Source organism: Molothrus aeneus, chromosome 3 (genome assembly GCF_037042795.1).
Source record: "Molothrus aeneus isolate 106 chromosome 3, BPBGC_Maene_1.0, whole genome shotgun sequence".
Taxonomy (NCBI): Eukaryota; Metazoa; Chordata; class Aves; order Passeriformes; family Icteridae; genus Molothrus; species Molothrus aeneus.
Genome location: NC_089648.1, coordinates 81,879,391 through 81,899,290, shown reverse-complemented (window position 1 = coordinate 81,899,290; position 19,900 = coordinate 81,879,391). Strand labels below are relative to the sequence as shown.

Here is a 19,900-nt window from a genome sequence, read left to right as displayed (position 1 = left end):
GCATTAAATTTAGGATTAGATCTTATGTAGCTTTGAAGTTTTTGTAGGTGAGGACTTTTATTAAATATGCCAGTTGTTCTTTTACTAATAGCATCATCACATCTTTGGGGAAATACTCATTAGCTGAGTATAATCCATGTTCTGAATATTTAAACAGCATGTTTGCCCTTTTGGTTATTTGAATAAGAATGACCAAACATATATGTTCCATATTTATCAATGAGCTTTCCCTGCTCAGGGACAACAAGTAGCAGCCTTAAACCACAAGGAAAAATATTTAAATGTATGTTGTGATAATGATATAAAATACTGGAACAGGATACTTAAGGAGATTATGGAATACTCACTGAAGACTTTTAAAATAAGGCTAGACAAGTATCTGTTTCCAGTTTCTTGTCCCTAGCTAATCTTATTGTAGAATAATAAGGATTAACTTCTCAACACCCCTGTCATACCTCTTGGGTTCCTTTGTTTGTTTATTAACTAATTAACTAATATCTGACATAGAGTCATGCAAAAATCAGGAACTTGTAGTATAAAACAAGAAAATAAATAGCAACACTTCAAAAATACTGAAAACGGAAGTGAATTACATAGACTTAATATAACAAAATGTATCACTATATGTTAGTTAAGGTTTTTGTCTATTAATTCCCCCAAAATATGTATACGTGTACATAAACTACAGCATAACTAATAACAGCTTATAAAGAACAAAATTAGTATGTTAATATGAAAGTTACAAGAAAATGCATAACTAGGATTAGGTAAACAGATTTAAATAAGTCCATTAATATTTGGGGATGCTGCTAGTTAAATAGTGGAGTACACTTTTTGTCCCTGATACATACAACTCATAAGCTGAGATCTCAAAAATGTGACAGATATTTGGAAGGAAAGCAATGTATACACATCTGGAAACGGACTCCATTTAGAGCTAGATCTTGGGATCCAAACTCATGACCTCCCCAGCAGGGCATTTGTGCCATTTCAGGTGGGATTCAGTGGTCAAGCCCAGGCACAGAGGCACAGAGCAGCTGTCTAAGCCCAGGCACACAGAGGCAGCCCTCCTTGCCTTTCGGGTGCTCTGTCTGCTTTCCGGCTGCTGCTCTGAAAAAATGCAAGTTTCCTGCAGTTTTCTGATCTCTGTGCCAGACCCAAACATATGTCTTGCAGATTTAACAGTGTCTAAACTGGTACTCAGCAGCTACTTTTCATCAACACTCTCCCTTCATGCCCAGCCACAGGTGAAAAGTTAGGTGACGAAGTATGTATGGCTCAGTGAGTTCAAGTACCTAAAACTGGCAATTTTTCTTCAGAATTTACCCTAGCACAAACAGGTTTCAAGATCTGATCCAAAGATCTTATTTTCTTGGCAGAAATTTCCAAAGGAAAAGCTATTTTGACTACATCAGCAGCTAAGAATTCTGCTTCAGAGGTTTAAGGAGGAACCTGCCAGCTGCAGTAAATACTTTGGGGGGTTTTGTCCCTTATACATGCAACAGTACATTTAGGTTTTAGTTAGTGTAATTTAGTTACATTTAACTACATTTAGTTTCTGGTAACAACAACAATCACCAAAAAAATGTTTGCTTCGCTGATCAGATATTTCTTAAAAGGCAACTATCAGTTGAATTCTCTTCACTGGAGTAGAAGAAATAGCTGTGAAACAAGTCATTCCCTGAAATGTGGTCCACAGTGTCTACTTCTGAGAACTCTGCTGAGCACTGAGAACAGCATTTGGCTGAGTTAACACAACCAGTAGCAAAATGTGTTCGATAACTTGTGGCCACAGAGACCTCAAATGCAGAAACATTGATTTAGTACTGTCAATGCAGTTCAAAACTGAAATTAGGACACTTAGAAACTTGTTTGCCAAGGGTAACTCTTGTCTTGTCAGCAGTTTTTCTCCAAAGCTAAATGTGATAAAACAGACCCTGTAGAGTCAGAACATATTTTCATGCTAAAGATGCATAAATGCCAAATCTCTCCTAAACTAAAAATCTCAAAGCTTACTCTCCATTGAATTTATTTCTGTGCCTGCTACTGGCTTCATGTACTCCCATTTTCCCTCCTGGCAAGTTCTGTGTTCAGGAGAGGAGCAGAAGAGCTCTAAAAGGTAGTGAGCTCTGATGCATGCAGTGGGGTAGCACCTGCCCCCCATTCCCCAGCAGCTGCAGGTGCTGACAGGACACACAGGCAGGCAATGAGCAGTGACTCTGCCAGGCTCCATATCCAATCTTCCCAGCTGGAGATGAGACTCAAGCCCTGAGTCTGAATTTCAGTTTCATACTGAATAATGTGAATGTCTCAAAAGTTGGAGCTTAAGCTGATACAGTGCGATATCACTGTAGGCAGAGAGGCTTAACTGCCACATAGTCGAGAAGAGCATTCAGAAGGTGTTAATATTCCAAACTGATTTATGTTTTTCAGTAATAACATAGATCAACAGGGAAAAAGAACACAAGAAAAAAGGACAAATATTGCCACTTGTACATATGGGGCTTGTGGCATGGGGAAGAACATTCTTTTGGAAATATTAGTAATTCAATAAATGGGCCTCAGTATTCCAAATTCTACAAAGAAATTATGTATTGCTATTAGCATGCAAGTAAGCCCTACCAGTTGCTGTCAATATGGTGCAGTAATAATTTCTAGAGTAAAAGGAGAAGGAAGAGAAAGGCATTAAAGAAAAAAAAAAAAAATTAAATACTCTTTATAATTAACACTTCTGTTTTACATAGAAGCTCCTCCTTCAAAAGGCATCTATTGCACTCTAAAAGGAGCATGTATGATTTTGTACCCATATAAAGTGTCATTTTATTTCATATACACTCTGTGTCTACTAATATCCATTAGAGGCTTACAGTAACAAGGAAACTGGTACATGGAGAACACTTGTAATACACTGATAGCTTTCATCGGTTTAAAAATTTATATTCAGCTGCCAATTTATACACTACAAAACTCATTGGTTTGCTACTGTTATTTGGTAGTCAAACTGTGAAACAACTAGACATTTACAGTTTTTTCCTTTTTCTAAACATTGTCACAATGAATGTAGAGCAATGCTTTCTGATCATAGAGTAATAGAATTGTTAAGGCTAGAAAAGACATTTAGGATTTTCAAGTCTAATCATCAACCTAGCACCACTATCACGTTCATCACTAAACCATGACCTTAAGTGCCATATCCAGTCATTTCTTGAACACTTCCTCAGGAGGAAGTGTGACTCCACTGCTTCCCAAGGCAGCCTGTTTCATGCTTTACCACCCTCTCCATGAAAAGATTTTTTTCTAATACCAATCTAAACCTCTCCTGGTGCAACTTGAGACCATTTGCTCTTGTCCTGTCACTGGTTACCTGGGAGCAGAGACCACTCCCCGGGTCACCATAACCTCAGTTCAAGTAGTGGTAGAGAGAAATGAGGTCTCCACTGAGGCTCCTTTTGCCCAGACTAAACAAGCCCAGCTCCCTCAGTTGCTCCTCACAGGATTTGTGCTCCAGCCCCTTCACTCGCTTCACTGCCCTTCTCTGGACTCACACCAGCAATTCAATGCCTCTCCTATAGTGATTATACAACAAAACATAGTTGAACTTAATGGAATCAATACAACTGGGTTTTGTCATGCTTAGGACTGTATTCTTCATTCTTTTTCAGTAGAAATCATTCTTCAATATACGGGAAAAGAAGTATGATTTTAATCAATCTTTCTGGAGGACATTACTGAAACATCTACATTGCAAATGATGTACTTTCCTACTTTTTAAACATCTGTATCTGTATATGGCAATGATTAACACATATAAATTATAGCAAGGTTTTTATTTAAAAAACTATTCTTATTTCAAAATATAACAAAACAGGGTTGAACTTGCAGAGGCTAATTCAGCTTTAGTTATGCTGCATAAAACAAAGTAACTGCTGCAGTGAAAGGAAGTGAGATATAATAAAAACCTGCAGAAATTAAAGCAGAATCTATCTCTAAGCAATACACATTAGTTTCCAACATTTTCCACAATAATTCTCCTTTGTCAAAGCTATGTAACAATGTAAAGGGACATCAGGAATGCAAATCACAAATAAAAGACAAACACAGAAATGAGGAATTTGACACAGACATCAACTGTGGTTTTTTCACATGCAAATGATTATGGGGCTCTCTGCCCAACCCAGGGGTGCAGACGTGCAGAGCATGCAGGTAGGATGTATGGACCAAGGCGTGCACTTTTCCTCTGCAGGGGAACCATGGAGATGACAGCACAGAAGAGAAAAGGCACTTACAGTTGTTCTAGAGAGGCAAGTCCCTTAAATGCTTGCCTGTCAATTGACTGGATTTCATTCTTGTACAAATAGCTGAAACAAGAAACAATCAGTAATATTAGTACACAAACAAGAGCTACATGAAGGTGGAAAAGAAGAATTAAGTTGACACGTGAAGACAGTTTTTCAACTACATATTAGAAAAAAAATATACAATAAAAAACTAAAAACATAAAAATAACCTATCCTTGAGATTTCATCCCAAATGACATAAGTCTGGGGCCTTGAAGACCCTGAGGCTCACACCTGGATGGACTTGGGCTTTCCAGTGCTCATAGCACAACTTACTGGATTTTTGTCCCTTGTTCTCTTATTGGTTTGCCAAAAGTCAAAATAAGTTCAACTTAATGGGACAGAATTGCATGAGAAGTGCCTTTACCAGAACACACCAGGGATGGCCTCTTGATTTCTTTAAAATACTCATCTGAATACTGGTGCAAATATTCAAATTAGGATAGAGTGGATCTTTTACGGGACTTGGAAAACAAACAGTGAGAAATTTCTGAAACTCCACCTGTGTCACCTTTGGAATATTCACAGAAAATACAAGTTATAATACTGGTATCACATCCATAAAGCAGCACTGTATATTTGTTTTATCACTGTGCAGAAGATGGACATTAGGTCCCCATTGATACTCTATAATATAAAGAGAATACACATGCAGAGTATCAGTATGATCACATGTGTTGTCTACACCTTTTTTATGGAATTAAAATAAATCAGGAAGGATCAGTGTATGCGCTCATGTTCATCATGCTCTTAGCAGCAAGGATGGTTTAGTGAGGGGGTATTGGAGAAAAATCACACAGTTTAGCTGATGACTACAGTTTCTGCATGGAGGCAGCAAATGAAAATACTTTGGGGGTTCAGTGTCAGTCACTCTTTTTGTGTTAGGATAGGCACAGGTTTGTGGTTAAGAACTTTTTCACAATTATTTGACAAATTATTTGAAATTCAGTTAATCAGGCATGGGTTTCCATGGAAAGGGGATGAAGAGACTTTGTACCACAAATGACTTTATTAGCAGGCATCTTATTAGTAGTGGTTTTGGGTTTTCTATTACAGTTTTCAGTAACTTACTGGAAATATTGCAAACTCCTTTTGGTGCAACAGAAAAAATACTGGCTCTGCTGGAGGTGGTGGCAGTTTTTACACTGATGTGACAATGGGCAACATTTCACAATAGGCCCTAACAAGGAAAGAAGTTGTAGGTATTTGATATTAAACTAATGACAACTTTAGGGAACAATAAGGAGTAGTATCCTTCCTTTGAATCTAAATTAACTTTTCCAATGCACTGCTTGCTGACAATCCAAAACATTAATATACAGAGATTCCTGTGTGCTTTTTTAACATAGATATGCATCTGAATAAAAAAAGCAGAATTCTTCCAAGAACAGGTAACATGGAAATAAAAATTTCTGAGGTTTTTAAAATATTCAAAACCAGAAAAAAATTACTGTCTTGTGAAATTACAGTAAAAACTTTTGAAATAATTTGAAAACAGTGATTTTATATGTGGAACTGGTTTTTATTCCATTTGAAAAAAAATTATTTCATGAGTATTAAAATATTTGCTTTGGCTCAGATTTACCAATTCATTTGAGGATCACAGTCATTACGATTTTCTCTCCTTAATTTTCCTCTCTGATATTCAATTCCTATCTTATTTTCCTGTGAGAATTTTCAACACACCTTTTGACTCCTTAGAAAATTTCGAGGACTGATTAGCTGAAGTTATTTATCTTTCTTAATACACTTAGTTCCAAATTCCACTTGGCAGTGTGGAAATCCCTCTTACTTCTGAGTACTCCTGGTCAGACCAGAGAACCAAAGTGGGCTTAGACAGTTTTGAAAACTGCCCTCAGTTAATCATCTCTTTCTGGCATTTCAACAATTGTATTCAAAAAATCTGAATTCATCAGATTTTTTAAAAAGTTTTACCACAACCATTCATATAACTTTTATTTACTCTCTGCAGACAGAAGGAGGCAGAGAGTGAAAATCAGAGTTGAATTAGACTGGGATAATGACTGTAGTACTGCAGACTTTTACCAGCATACTGCAGGGAAGGGAGCAGCCTCTAGGAGCTCTTACCAAGCCACTGCAGTGAGCATTTATTTGGTGTTTTCAGCTTTAAATCAGAGCTTTTTCCACTCTGACCAGAAAACCCTCAGCTCCAGGAAACTCAACCGACCTCAGTCAACCATATCCTCCCTTCACAGAGAAACCCCAGTAACCTCAGGGCTACACATCCTATGACAAATGTGTTAACCAAACTTCCATTTAATTGTGTAGCTATTTCACTGAGGACAGCAGAAAGAAAGACATATAATTATTTGCCTGATGGACAGAGACATGTCAGAATATAAAGTACAAATAAGTATCATTCACAAAAAAAATTCATCCTTCTAAAATGACAGCATGCACATACAGTGTCATAGAAGTAAAACTTTGTAAACATTGTTAAATTTTAACAAACATTCTCAAAATTCATCTCATTTACATTATCAGAAAACAAATGTAGTACAATGAGGGAAAAAACGATTTATCATTTAATTTACCGAAAGGCTCTCTTACAGAACTGAATAGTACAATTTTACAGGAGATGAATAAACAGTGGATTGAAATGGAAAGGGGATATATTCTATTAAGACATTAAATTAATTTTGGACAATTATTAATATCTATTTTTAGAATTTTATAGGAGATGAATAAACAGTGGATTGAAAGGGAAAAGGGATATATTCTATTAAGACATTAAATTATTTTTGGACAATTATTAATATCTATTTTTAGAAATGTTAAAAAAAAGAGCATTTTTTTTCCCAGAAATGCAAGCAAGGCTGCTAGAGATCAGAGCTACTGGTCATATACTTCAGAAATGAACAAATGGGTAATCAGTTACCAGAAAATTTGGGAGAAAAAGTAGCTTTAATTAACAAGCCTGCTAGATTATGAGGATACTATTGGGGGGTTCTTTTTTTCTTTTTTAATGGGCCATACTAAAAATCATGTGATTCTAGGAAAGTAAGATTCAGATATATTTGTTTGGAACTGGAGGGGGAACAGGCAAAAAGTAACAAGCATTGCAGCATTAAATCTCACAAGTAAATAAACACTCAAAGACAGGTTTACATAGGAACATGAAGGACAGTGGAACCAGCAACGTGAATTGCAAAGAAAAGAGATCTGGAACCACTGCAGGTGCCCAGAAGACCAAGTAACATGGCCAAGACAGCAAGAGTGGCAGAAGGTATGGAAGGAAATGAGACCTAATCTCAAACACATCATCTACCACTATTGCTTCATTCACCAGACACAAAACAAAACTTGCATGCTCCCTGTTGGCATTTCTGGAACTGACACACTTCATACAGTCTTAAAAATTACCATTTACCATATGCTTATGGTAATACTTTCATGTCTTTTTCCTAATCTATGCATTTCATACCAGGCCAACATACAACATTGTTGACAAATTTCATTCCCCAGTTTTATTTCTTTCACTTCCTTCATGTTATCTTCTAGCTCACTGCTCTGTAAATGTCTAATATATGTTCTCCTTATCTGGAAAGGTTTTTAATTGCTAACCTATATTATAAATTTTTCCATATATCCTCCTGACTTCTTCCTTTTTTAACTTACATTCCTTTTTTCCACTTCTAATTCCAAAATCTTCTAGTATTCTACATGTTGCAATGGTAATAATGTGCCTACCTTCAATTCCCAACTATCTTCTCTCTTGGAGAATAAACTGTTGACTTTTAGGCTTAGGAAGAATTATCCTATCATGTTTCCACAAATTTACCTGCATCTATATTATAAGGTGGGGAAGCTTACTAAAGAGCTTTATTGCCAACACTGAGGTATATGGAGTAAAGACAGATGGACAGAAAAGAAGAGAATCAGAAGAAAAAGAAAAAAAAAGTATCCTCTTGGTTTCACAACAAAACAATAATTACATTTCTTTCTTTCCAACCTTTAGTATATTAATACAAAACCAAATTATTACCACAAACAGCACAGCAAAATAACACAAAACTGCTTTTATGATTGCCAGAATTTCAATTACATAAAAAACAAGACAATAAAAAATCCTAAAAAATTGTAAAAAAATTATGTGCACAGTTTTCTTCTGATGATGTAAAGACCAAGTTTTACAGTGATGAATACTTTTAATGCAGAGAAAATTGAGAAAATATTACTCTTCATCAAAATGTGTTCTTCATACAGATAATTCTGGTAACATACACTCCTCATAAAACTCTCAGCCCAACTTCAGAAAGGAATAGTACAATAAAGCATTTGAAAATCCTGATTTAGATCCTGTTGAAAAAAATTTTGTTTGAAAGTGCAAAAGCTGATCTTCAGCAGTCATACAGCAATGGATCATAACATCTATCTCTCAGTGACTGGATTTAAAAAAAAATAAATTTGCTGTGGTAGACTTTATTTTTTTATATAAAAAAATATAATTGTGACTGGTTTTAGTTTTAAATATGCATATTTACTAATTGTTATCGATTTTATATGAATATATTCTCACATTTTACTAAATCAGGGACACTGAGAAATGACAGGTTTTTTAAAATTAGTCAGGGAATTATACATTTTCAGAACCACATGCAATCCAGTACAAGTTGTCATAAGAACAGAAGTAACATCATGGATCAATGATCTAGTTTTATGAAACATGACAGTACAAGTTAGGTTTGCAAATATCAAGAGGACCAGATAACACTAAACCTCAACTTTTCCAGGTGATTTGACTTTATAATAGTACAATCTGAGCAGTATTTCTAACTTTTGCACAATCTCTCCCCCCGATTTCTACTTCAGTGAATCCTGTTGGAAAGAAATGTTTTGATTCCCTTAATTTAATAGAATACAGTTAGCATTCAGTAACTCAGCTGAAATTTTAACTGCTGAACAGTATTCATTTGTTACATCTAAGTCTTCTGTATTGATAACCTGACCAGTACCAGAAATTTTGTAACTTTAAGGCTGTTCAATTTAAACATTTGTCACAGCCTTTGAAACAGGCAAAAAACCCCTTCATTCATTTTTTCAAAACAAAAGATAGTTTTAAAGATCTCCCTGCAGTTGAATAAATTACCACATTGAACTTAATATTTAAATTTTCCAGGCAACAACAGGAAAATAAAAAGATCTTCCTCTTAATAATACAGATACTGACAGCCATTACTATCTGTATATGAAAACAAATCAGAGTTCCTTTATCTTTTTTCGCTTTTTCATTGAACTGAACACAACTGCATTGTTAAGCTTTATTTCAGGTTTACTACAGCTAGGCAAAGGCAAGCATGTGAAAAGAAAAAAGTAAGAAGAGTCAAGAAAAATCTTTGTACAGTTGCTGACTATGGAAAGAAGTTTAGCAAACCTCACATAGTAAAACCTTATGTACTACACTACTGCATGCAGACATTTCTTGTAACAAATACAATCATCATGGACTTTAATCATTCATTGGCAACAGTCTGTTCAATAGTCTTTTCCCTCCTATTGTGTAGAGGTTAAACAATTTCATTACTGAAAGACAATATACATAAAAAGGAGAGCAGGAAACGTAATCAAGTACAACTTGGAAAAACAGGCAAATGTGTCTGCACAAATTTATGTGATTTTCTCCCTGCTCCCACCTCCTTAGAGGTCTTCTGGCTGTATTCTTGGAAAGTTCATGGAAATTTCAGCTTCTGAATTGTTTCCAAAGCAATGAAATCTCAATGTGAGCTTTTTCTTCTGTATGTCATTCAAGTAACCATCAATCAATACTCCAAGACAATGGAGTGAAACTTTTCTAAGTGACACTCCAGAAACTAGAGCTGAGAATCCATGACAACTAACTATGCAGCTTTAGTCTAGTACACAGACAAAAATAACATTTTGATGCCTTTTGTTTATTCATATAATTAATAACCTTGGTATGTTTGTTAAAAAAGAGAGAAGATAGGCTAAAAATATACAGGCTGACTGAAGACCTAGAACAGCAAATCATATACATACTCTGGTATTTTGGGTTTGACTGAATTTTTCACTTATCAATTCAGTGAAAATTTTAGGGATAGTTAATAAGCTTAGGTAAGTTACAATCTTCTGCAGACACAACCTTTGGACTAGCTACTTTAGAACCACTTTTCAAAAGACAAAAAGTACCTGTGTAAAGGTTTTAGTGAACAACTGAAGAGGTGGTTTCCTTCACCTTTCAATGTATCCCTTTTTAAATTATAAGTTGCATATAATAAACAGCAACTAGTAAGTCCTTTAAAATGGGTTGCTTACAGACAGCAGTCTTTTATTAGCAACAACTTGGAGAAATACAGTTGCTCCACCCCATAAATTCATTTCACAGACTTTCAGTGCAGTTTATCTCCTGATATAGTTAGTCAGACAGAAATCACCATCTCAGATTAGAACACTTTCTCACTGAAGAAGCTATTACACAGTGAAGTGACATTTCATTTAACTTACAGATATTTCAGATTTTCAAGGTCTTCAAATGCCCCACTAGGAATTCTTTTGATTTGATTGTTGTTTAGAAGCCTACAAAAAGAAATAAACAACCATTTATTTTAACATAAAGAAACACTAGGGGGGGAAAAAGTGTAAAAGCAGGGACAATATAGTATTAAATAGAAAATGCTTTTTTCCCTAAGAGTAACTGTTAGAGAAAAAAAAAAGCTATGTGCTTACAGCTGCTCAACCACTATCTTGCAGGTAAAAACCTGAAAAAATTAGACAGAATTGTGAAAAAATAAATTAAAAAATACCCAAACCCATAAAAACAGCAACAAAGATACACAAACAAAACCCCAAACCCAAACAAAAACCAAAAAGATCCACCCGGAAATGGAATAATGCAGTTTCTTGAAGTTATCTGTGATGTAGATGAAGGGGAGGAAAAAACCTTCTGCATCAAGTATACACATCAGTTTGAAACTGATAAAAACAAAGATTTGTCACTTGCAGGTGCATTAAAGTGACTTTTCCCAGATGTTTCTTAGCAGTATCTTGTGTACTGGGCCTTTACATCATACAGGAACACAACTGTCTATATGCAGAGATTTGCACTCATCCCTCATACACTGGTTTTATAAAGAGAAAGGAATTCAAACTTAATGTATCCTGTCTTTATCTGGGACTTGTGAATATCAGATCAGCGATTTGGACAGTTAAAACTTGAGCTGGATATCTAGCAGAAATTGTAATTCAAAACTGGGGATCAGCTGCAAACAGAAGTATGACCAAAGGAGACTGGAAATAGGGACAGTTAGTAAGAATATCTTGGCAGCACAGATTTGGACAATATACATTTTGGGGAAAGTCCTATCATTTCTTCTGGTGTGAATATAAGAGTACAAGATGTGTCAGTATATTTGCCATGATTGCCTGCAGATAAATAGCGATCCAAAGCTCACTGACATCACTACTGTATTTCAGCTCATACACTACTTGTGTTCTGGGAAACAGTCACATTTGCAACCATAAGTTATGTACATTTTAAAGTAAAAATAACTGTCTATCTTAATTCCTCCTCATGCCTGCTAATATATTAAGGAAGAGAAACATGCATGCATTTGTTTTAAAAGTGATGCCTGAAGGAATGATAGAGCAGATACAAAGTTAAATTGATTATATTCATACTAATTGTATTACTGGTTGTAAAAGGTCTTTTAGAAAGACTTTTCTTCACAATCATAAATGATAACATAGACCTCCATAAATGGCAGCTCAGCAGGAACAAAACCATCTGACTCCTGCCTGTCCTGGTAAGCACATTAGAATAGGAAAGTTCAGAATATTAGAATTTGTCAAATATTTTCTAACTGTAACACATTTGCACATCTCAGCCATTGAACATCTTTCTTGTAACCCCATGGTTCATTATGTGATATTCCAGCAAAACAATTTAGCACCAATTTAGTAAAAAAAAAAATTACAATAATGGTCTGCATTTTTTCATGAAATTCAATTAAAGTATATTAGTAAAATACTAGTATGCAAATAATTTTCTTTTTATTTTGATAAACATACACGAGTTTTTGCCTTCAAATATTTTGGTCTTAACCGCCACTTCTCCCATCTGTGTAAATGCTACAGCTCAAATTTATGAGACTACTTACCTGTGAAAAGTAAGCAAATATGACACATCATCAAACTGATTATATTAAGTCAAAAGGGAAAGGGTCTTAGGGTTGAAAAAGGACTTACAGTGTGTTCAGGTTTTTAAGTCTTCGAAACTCTCCAGGCTGGATTTCTTTAATCCTATTAAACCTCAGGTCTCTGTAGAGTAAAAAAAGAAAAAATATCATGTTATTAAAAAAGCTTTGTATTTTTTAATATGAAAAAATGAACTAAGCACAAGTCTTTTGTGATGACTGACCAACTTCTGTCCATAAAACACAACACAAACAAAGCAAAAGAAATCCAAAGGCTGTTTGACAAGTTTAGGAGAGGATTCACCAAATCTAGCCTCAGTGGTCAGTATCTAAGTTAAACCTGTGGTCATGAAGTATGTTCTCTTCCACAGTGAAGCAACTGGTAATGGGTTGTTCAGTATTTCACTAAATTGAATTCTGTACTTGAAATGCTGTTTGTAAATAATACTGTAGGACAAAAATGCTTATTTATAAATAAACAGATATAGAAATATTTGCATCAGAAAAAAAAAATCAAGAAAAAGAAGAGACAAGTTAAGACTTAAGCTATTTAATTCTTTAGTTCTGAGTAAGGAGGTTTAAGTGCCCTATGTTGTCTTGCTTCTAAAACATGTAAACCCAGCTACCTGAAGCTAGACATTTCCTTATTTAATTTTACTTTCTCTTATTTTTTATATGTTTCTACCACCTTCCATTTCCTGTTAGATCTATAGCTTAATGAGAAGTTCTCCAAGAAGAAGGAAATCTCTTTCTCAAGCAAAGTTCTGCAGAGAAAGCAGGGACAGGGAGCAAGGTGGAAGTGGAGCAGGGATGTGGGGAAACACCTTGGCTGTGCCAGCCTCACCCCTCTCTTCTGCTGAGAGCAGGCAACAGAGCTTCCCACCTCTGCCACCTCCTGTTCTCCCCTGAATCCATGTCTGGCTACTTTATTCCAGCAGCTCAAAATTGGTTTAACCAACTGGTCAGAACCAGCAATAAACCCATGCAAAAGAACCCAAAACAACCAGGAAATAATTTTCTGCCTGATAAGCAAAATGGACAGGCTTCTTGGGAGAGCACTCAGGTGAGAGGACTACAGGACCAGGGGAGAGGAAGCAGGGTGATAAGTCTGTCCTCTTCCCTAGCAACAGGCCAAGGACATCAGGACCTTATTGTGTCTGGCAAGCAAACAGAAGGGAAACAAATGGAAAGTAAGTAAAATCTAAGACTGTGATCACATATCTTAGAACACACACTTACCAATTGCTTTCAAACAGTAGGATATAAATGTGTCAGAACTGTAATCTTTGTACCATGCCTGGTCTCAATTAAAACAAATGTGCTCTGCATTTTAACAGGTAATATGTTAACAAAAGTCTCTCTGCAATTTGGTTAAAGGAAATACAGAAGAGCAGACAAAACTCAGCCAGCTGCATCCTAATCCCATACAACCCCACTGGCTGAGGCTGCACCAATGGCAGGAATAGTTGTCTGAAGTCTTTTATGAAGAACATACTTAAGCATCATTCCTCATGAATCCACCCATCAGGACTTGTTCAACTCTGGAATAATGGCCTCAGAAGGACTTCTTCTATGTTAGTGGTTTAGGATGTGGCCTACTGTTCATTGCAAGGAAAGGATTAGACATGTGGTTCTGTTTGCATTACACTCCACCAAAGTACTTGATCAGTGACTGGAAAAAATGGGGGATGCAAACTTCTATCTCTTATTTAGATGTGTAGTTAAAGTGCCTGTAGATGTGCTGGACAGCCCCTTTACACAACACTCAGCAAATTGAGGATTTCCAGATTTAGAAACACAAATTTTCAAAACCCTAACTTGTTCTTCACAGAAGCACTTATTTAGTTCTACTTTAACAGCATTGTTTTGCTCATCACTCTTCTGTTTTATGTGTCATAGACATATTTTCCTGATGAGAAGGAGACGCTGCCTCTGAACCTCAGGTGCCAAGATATTCTAAACAACCATGGAATGTCATATCCTGCACTGAGAGAAGATACAGCAGATCCCTCTGTAAGAATCATTGGACACGACCACTTTACTTTTCTTGATTTTTCTAGATTATCTGAAAGTTTAATGGATTCCAAAGGAGCATTTTAGTTTTGATTAAAATATTCAAAAGTGCAAAAATTCAATATTCTTGAATGGAATATTGGAAACTGAGTATTTTTCAAAAGCCTCAAACTACCATCACAATTAGCAATATTTAGCTCCTAAAAACCTCTTTTTTTAGATATGAAATAATGTACATTCATCCATATGACAAGCAGGCCTGTTCCTTACATCAGCGCAAAGTCAATAAATAAAAATTTAACTTTTATGAACACAAGCAAGGAGCCAGGTACTGGGTCAGCAGCAAAATGAACCCTCTTTTGATGTATCCAATCTACTCTGCAGTAACTCATGAGGATATCTGGGGATAAGGAACACCAAGTAAAGTAATTACATGCATTATTACATGCAGTACCAGGCTGCATATAACATCATATATAGTGGTATTTATCTCAACTGCTAACACTATTGCCCTTCTCATATGAAGTTGTTAAAGCTAAAGAACACATAAAATTTGAAATTCTACCCATTTATTTTCATTTTACATAAAGATATGAGAAAAAGGAGCTGCAATAAAACTCAGCATGCAAATTTTCTCTAGAGCACAGTATATTTTGTATCTGTAAGTAAAATTATAAAATATATATATATGTTCTGTATATATATATGTTCTGTTCAAAGTCAGTACTACAATTACATTAAATTGGAGGGAAAAAGCAATGTTAACCTTACTAAAATGTAGGATTATATCTTGGTCCATTCTTTCAAAGAATATTTCCTTCTTCAAAGGAAGTAACATTTATCAGTGTTCACTCAAAGTATTTTCATTAATTTTCAGCACAAAATCTCCCAAAATAAAGAGTTAAACAGCTCACAAATTAAGAAGATAAAACTTAAGTCATAACCACTGAAGATTTCTAAAGAAGAAATCTGTCAAACTGTGATAATTTCCCTATACAACGAGAAAATAAACAAGTGGATAAAGGAAATAGAATTTACATTTTATGCATTATTACTTTAAGGGGTGTGACATATGCCATTCACATAGAGGAAATCTCTGTAAACCAAGTGTTCAACTGCTAGGGGAAAAGATATGCAAGACTGGTTACTGAAGTGAAAGATTGCATCCAACAGAATTGGCAGAAATCAGATTCAGTAGAAGGAAAAAAAAAAAAGCAAAAACTTGAGTTATAACTGTCATACCATCATAGGACAAAAAAAAAACTAAACCCATTCCATACTAAACAGAAATGCCATTTCTCAGACTTGAAATGCCATGCCCCCACAGCACAGACACCATATCCAGCTTATGATAACAGAATGATTTCAGGGAACAGAAGAGCTCAGAGCAAAAGCCCAACAGCAAGGAAATGTCCCCTTGAAGAGTAAATGGCAGGAATGAGGACTGTGTTAAAACTGAAAAATTAGTATGGGTAGCACAAATAGGCCATTATGGAGCAGATCTTCAAAGGCATTTTGTGTTGCTGAAATAATGTGTGGTCAATCAGCATGATGAGGTTTCCTGACCCTTTTTTTCTGACTAGTTCCGGCCCAACTGTGCCACATGACTTTCACTCACAAAAGCCTGTTCCTGGCCCATTCAATTCTCTTTCACCTTTTTCACTGCTGCCCATTTCACTCTTACAAATTGACATATCCTGGCTGGATGCTGTGCTTTGGACCAGAGCAAGCCTGACTCCCACTGACCAGCCAGAGCGCACCAGGAGGTTAAAACAGCAGACTCAGGGAAAACACTAGGTTGTCATTGTCATTTTTCCCTCTCCTAATCTCTACACAGTAAATGAAATGACCAATTAAAGAAATGCAAACACCTGTGATGATGGCATTGAATTTTAGGGTATTTAACAAATTTTGCATAACAATTCAAAACTAAATGTCATGCATTTTGTTTTTAAAAGAAAAATTTATTACACCTGATTCAGATTGTCTCTTTTATTTTGTGTTTCAAAGTGAAAACATTTACTTCTTAAAATTGTAGCTAGACAACATAATACAAGCTGAAAAATCCACTTCAGTCACACAGGCTTCCCCAGAAGCTAAGCCCATCATTTTGAAGCATGTCTTGCTTGAATAACAAACAAAACATGTCCATGATAGCCAGCAAACTGAACACTCTCAAGGCTTATTTTATTCCTGGCTGCACTCAGGAGCTCTGTTCTGCGCTAATCCATGGAGCACGACCAGGAAATGTTCGGCAGAGCACGAGGCTGCGTGGGCCAAGAACGTGCCAGGGAGCAGGCGGTCAATTTAGCAATTGGATGCCCCTGAGATTCACATTCCAGTGCCTGGGAATGGCCATGGTCCCACAGCCCTGCAAGCAGCCGTGGCCAGGACATGTGCCAGGCAGGGTGTGCACACACACACTGGCTTTGCCAGCTCCCTGCATTCCATTACCTGAACAGGGCTCTGGGAAGATCTCTAAGGCCCAGATGGATGGCATGGAAGCAAATACAATATTTGTGTATGTTTCCTTTTCTGTCACAAAGCAAATGAGAAATGTGCTGCCGGCACTTTTTGTCTGGATGAAAATGAAACCTGTTCTTAATAAATTCTTTATTTGAGCTAACAGTATCCATTTATCTCCCCTCTTTACACTGCCCATTTTTAATTTAGCATTGAAAATTAACTTTTAACAATATTTTTATTTCATTAAACAAGTGAAAATTTCTAAGTATATAAAAATTAAAAAACATTGCTGTCCCATAAGATCCAATGCTTCCATGGCACATCCTGGCACTGCAGGACATTCTTTAAACTTGGACTGGCAGTGTGCAGTAATGAAAGATAGGGTTTCTCTCTTAAAACATCCTGATGGGCCATATGAATTCATTGCAAGTTTACAAAATAACGCTTTATAAACACTAAAGACCTTAATAAATATTTGGACATATGACAGTCACACAGGGTACACAGCCAACAGTACAAAATTGACCTTAAACATCAAGCAACTTACAAGAAGAACTAATTAAAGAAGTTTCTGTTTGAAATCCCTATGAGAGAAGGGATTGTTTTTACTAAGATCAAACCACGCACTGAACGTAAAAATGCAACTTTTTATATAAAATGTCTAAAGTGCACTTTTCCATTATTCTTTTTTTGCTAGTTATTGCTAAGCAACATACAGGGTGGAAGGGTAAGGATTATAATTTCATTACTTTTATAAAGGGTTAGACTTCACATATGTCAATAATATTATTTCAGGTCCCTTTTTGCATATGCTTGAATTTTAAAGATTCTGTTGCTTCATCAAATTCAGAAAAATCATTAACTGTTCTAGGTCAAATGGATTTAAAGTAGGGTTGTGAAGAACCTATCATGTGCTCTCATCATGCACCTCAAAAGGCAGCCACCTTTGGATCAGATTGTGCATGCTCAACACCAAAACTGCTCACTCCCAGTCATCACTCCACCAAAGGTAACCTACTGATCTCAAACAATAAGCACTCATTAGTCAGCAGTTATTACAAAAAGGGTCATCCTAAGCAGGAAAAATGTGAAAATTCCTTATAAAGAACTGCTGGAGCAGTAGTAGGAAAGACACCAGGGCTTCTCTTCTGCTTGATCCATCCCAGCCATGTACTTCGCATCTCTCCCTGAGGACTGGGCATCCTGTGACTTATTAGAGCTTGGAGGATGTCCCAAAGATCCCCCCATTGCTAGAGAGCATACTAAAAATGGCTTTCATTTTTTTCAATTTTAATTTGTGTCAGAAAAAAAAACTGTCATGACCCAATACTAAGATCTTTAATAAAAAAATTAAACCCAAAATTTAACGTGTTATGCTACTGCTTCTTCTACAGTCATCCTTCTCCATATATACACATATAATTAGCCAATTGTAACATGGGTATAGAAACACTGTATATATCCCAAGATATATACAAAATATCTTGGGAAATACTGTATGTATGCAAAGCATAACATCAGGGCATTCACAAAAAAAACTCACTCTGCTTTCCACAGAAGTGAGACAATTAAACAGATTTCAAATCTAGTATCACAACTACAAGTATTCTTGGTTACTTCTAGCTACAGGATATAAATGAAAGCAAAAATATAAATAATTTCATTTAGGCTTATTTGCTTGGATGTAACAATAAGATTTACAAAATGTAGTATAAGGAAAGAGTTTAAACTTTAGCTGCTAGAATTACCAACACAGCCTCAAAATCTTAGACTAATGAAAGGGAGATAATTTAGTTTTCTTTGGACACTTTTATTCCTATTATTAAAAATGCTTGAGAGGGGAATTCTATATGCAAAAGGAAGATTTTAAGCACAACATGTAATTTGATATTCTGTTTCTACCTCTCCTGATACTTGTGACATTCACATTTTCTGAAAAATCCCTTCGCCCAGGATTTTTCTCCTGGGAAGCTGAGAAGCCTCAGAGAAAAATGAAAACAATAATTATCTCATTTGCTTCTCCTCTGTTTTGCTCATGTGGAATGTGTTTGGAGATTGTTTATCCAACAGGTGGTTGTTTCATTGGTTTCTGGTGTGAGTTGTTTTCACTCATTGGCCAATCAGTGCCAAGCTGTGTCGGGACTCTGGAGAGAGTCACGAGTTTTCATTATTAGCTTTTTAGCACTGTGTAAGTATCCTTTCTGTATTCTTTAGTATAGTTTAGTATAGTATTCTTTAATATATTATAGTATCATAAAATAATTAATTAGCCTTCTGAGAACATGGAATCAGATTCATCATTCCTTCCTGCCATGAGGGTCCCCGCAAATACAATAGATACTGAAAAAGATAAATGCAAAAGTAGACTTTTGATCCCATTTCCTTCTCACAATAAAGAACAAATTTGTTATTGTTTTCACTGTTAAGGATGAGGAAGACACACAGCTGGTCAAATCAAGCACTCATTAGTTGTACTGATGCCAACCAATCGTGCAACATGAAGCTATGTCTTACTTAGTACTTTTTGGTTAGACCTACTTCAAATCACCTGAACTTCCCAGCTTCAGAAGATCCCTTTAATAATTTTTTAAACTCTGAGGATCTGTTGTAACTTTTCTAGTCCAAAAATGAAAATATTCTCTTACTTTGCTTAATAACACTAAATGCAAACAGCAGAACAAACTAAACACCAAATTGCACTTACATTCGTCATATTTGTTCTAGGGACTATGGACCAGCATATTGCTCCCAGGTATCACAGAGAAAAGATCTCATCCATACATTCATGCTAAGGAATACTACATCAAAAGGAGAGTAAGTAAAACAAAACAAATTTTTTAAAAACATTAAATCCTAGAAGTGTCTCCAAAACCAGTATCTGTAAATACAGAATAAAGCAAATTTACCACTGGC

At 35.8% G+C, this 19,900-nt stretch overlaps 1 protein-coding gene across 1 annotated transcript in view; it reads right to left on the bottom strand.

Moving 5' to 3' along the window:
* Positions 1-19,900, bottom strand: part of PXDN (peroxidasin) — an 81,932-nt gene that overhangs the window by 44,369 nt on the left and 17,663 nt on the right. Inside the window, exons 4-7 of the mRNA XM_066546138.1 lie at positions 14,792-14,921; positions 12,561-12,632; positions 10,821-10,892; positions 4,287-4,358 (exon numbers count right to left, since the gene is read on the bottom strand). Coding sequence (XP_066402235.1) covers positions 4,287-4,358; positions 10,821-10,892; positions 12,561-12,632; positions 14,792-14,921 — 346 coding nt within the window. The remainder of the gene's footprint in view (positions 1-4,286; positions 4,359-10,820; positions 10,893-12,560; positions 12,633-14,791; positions 14,922-19,900) is intronic.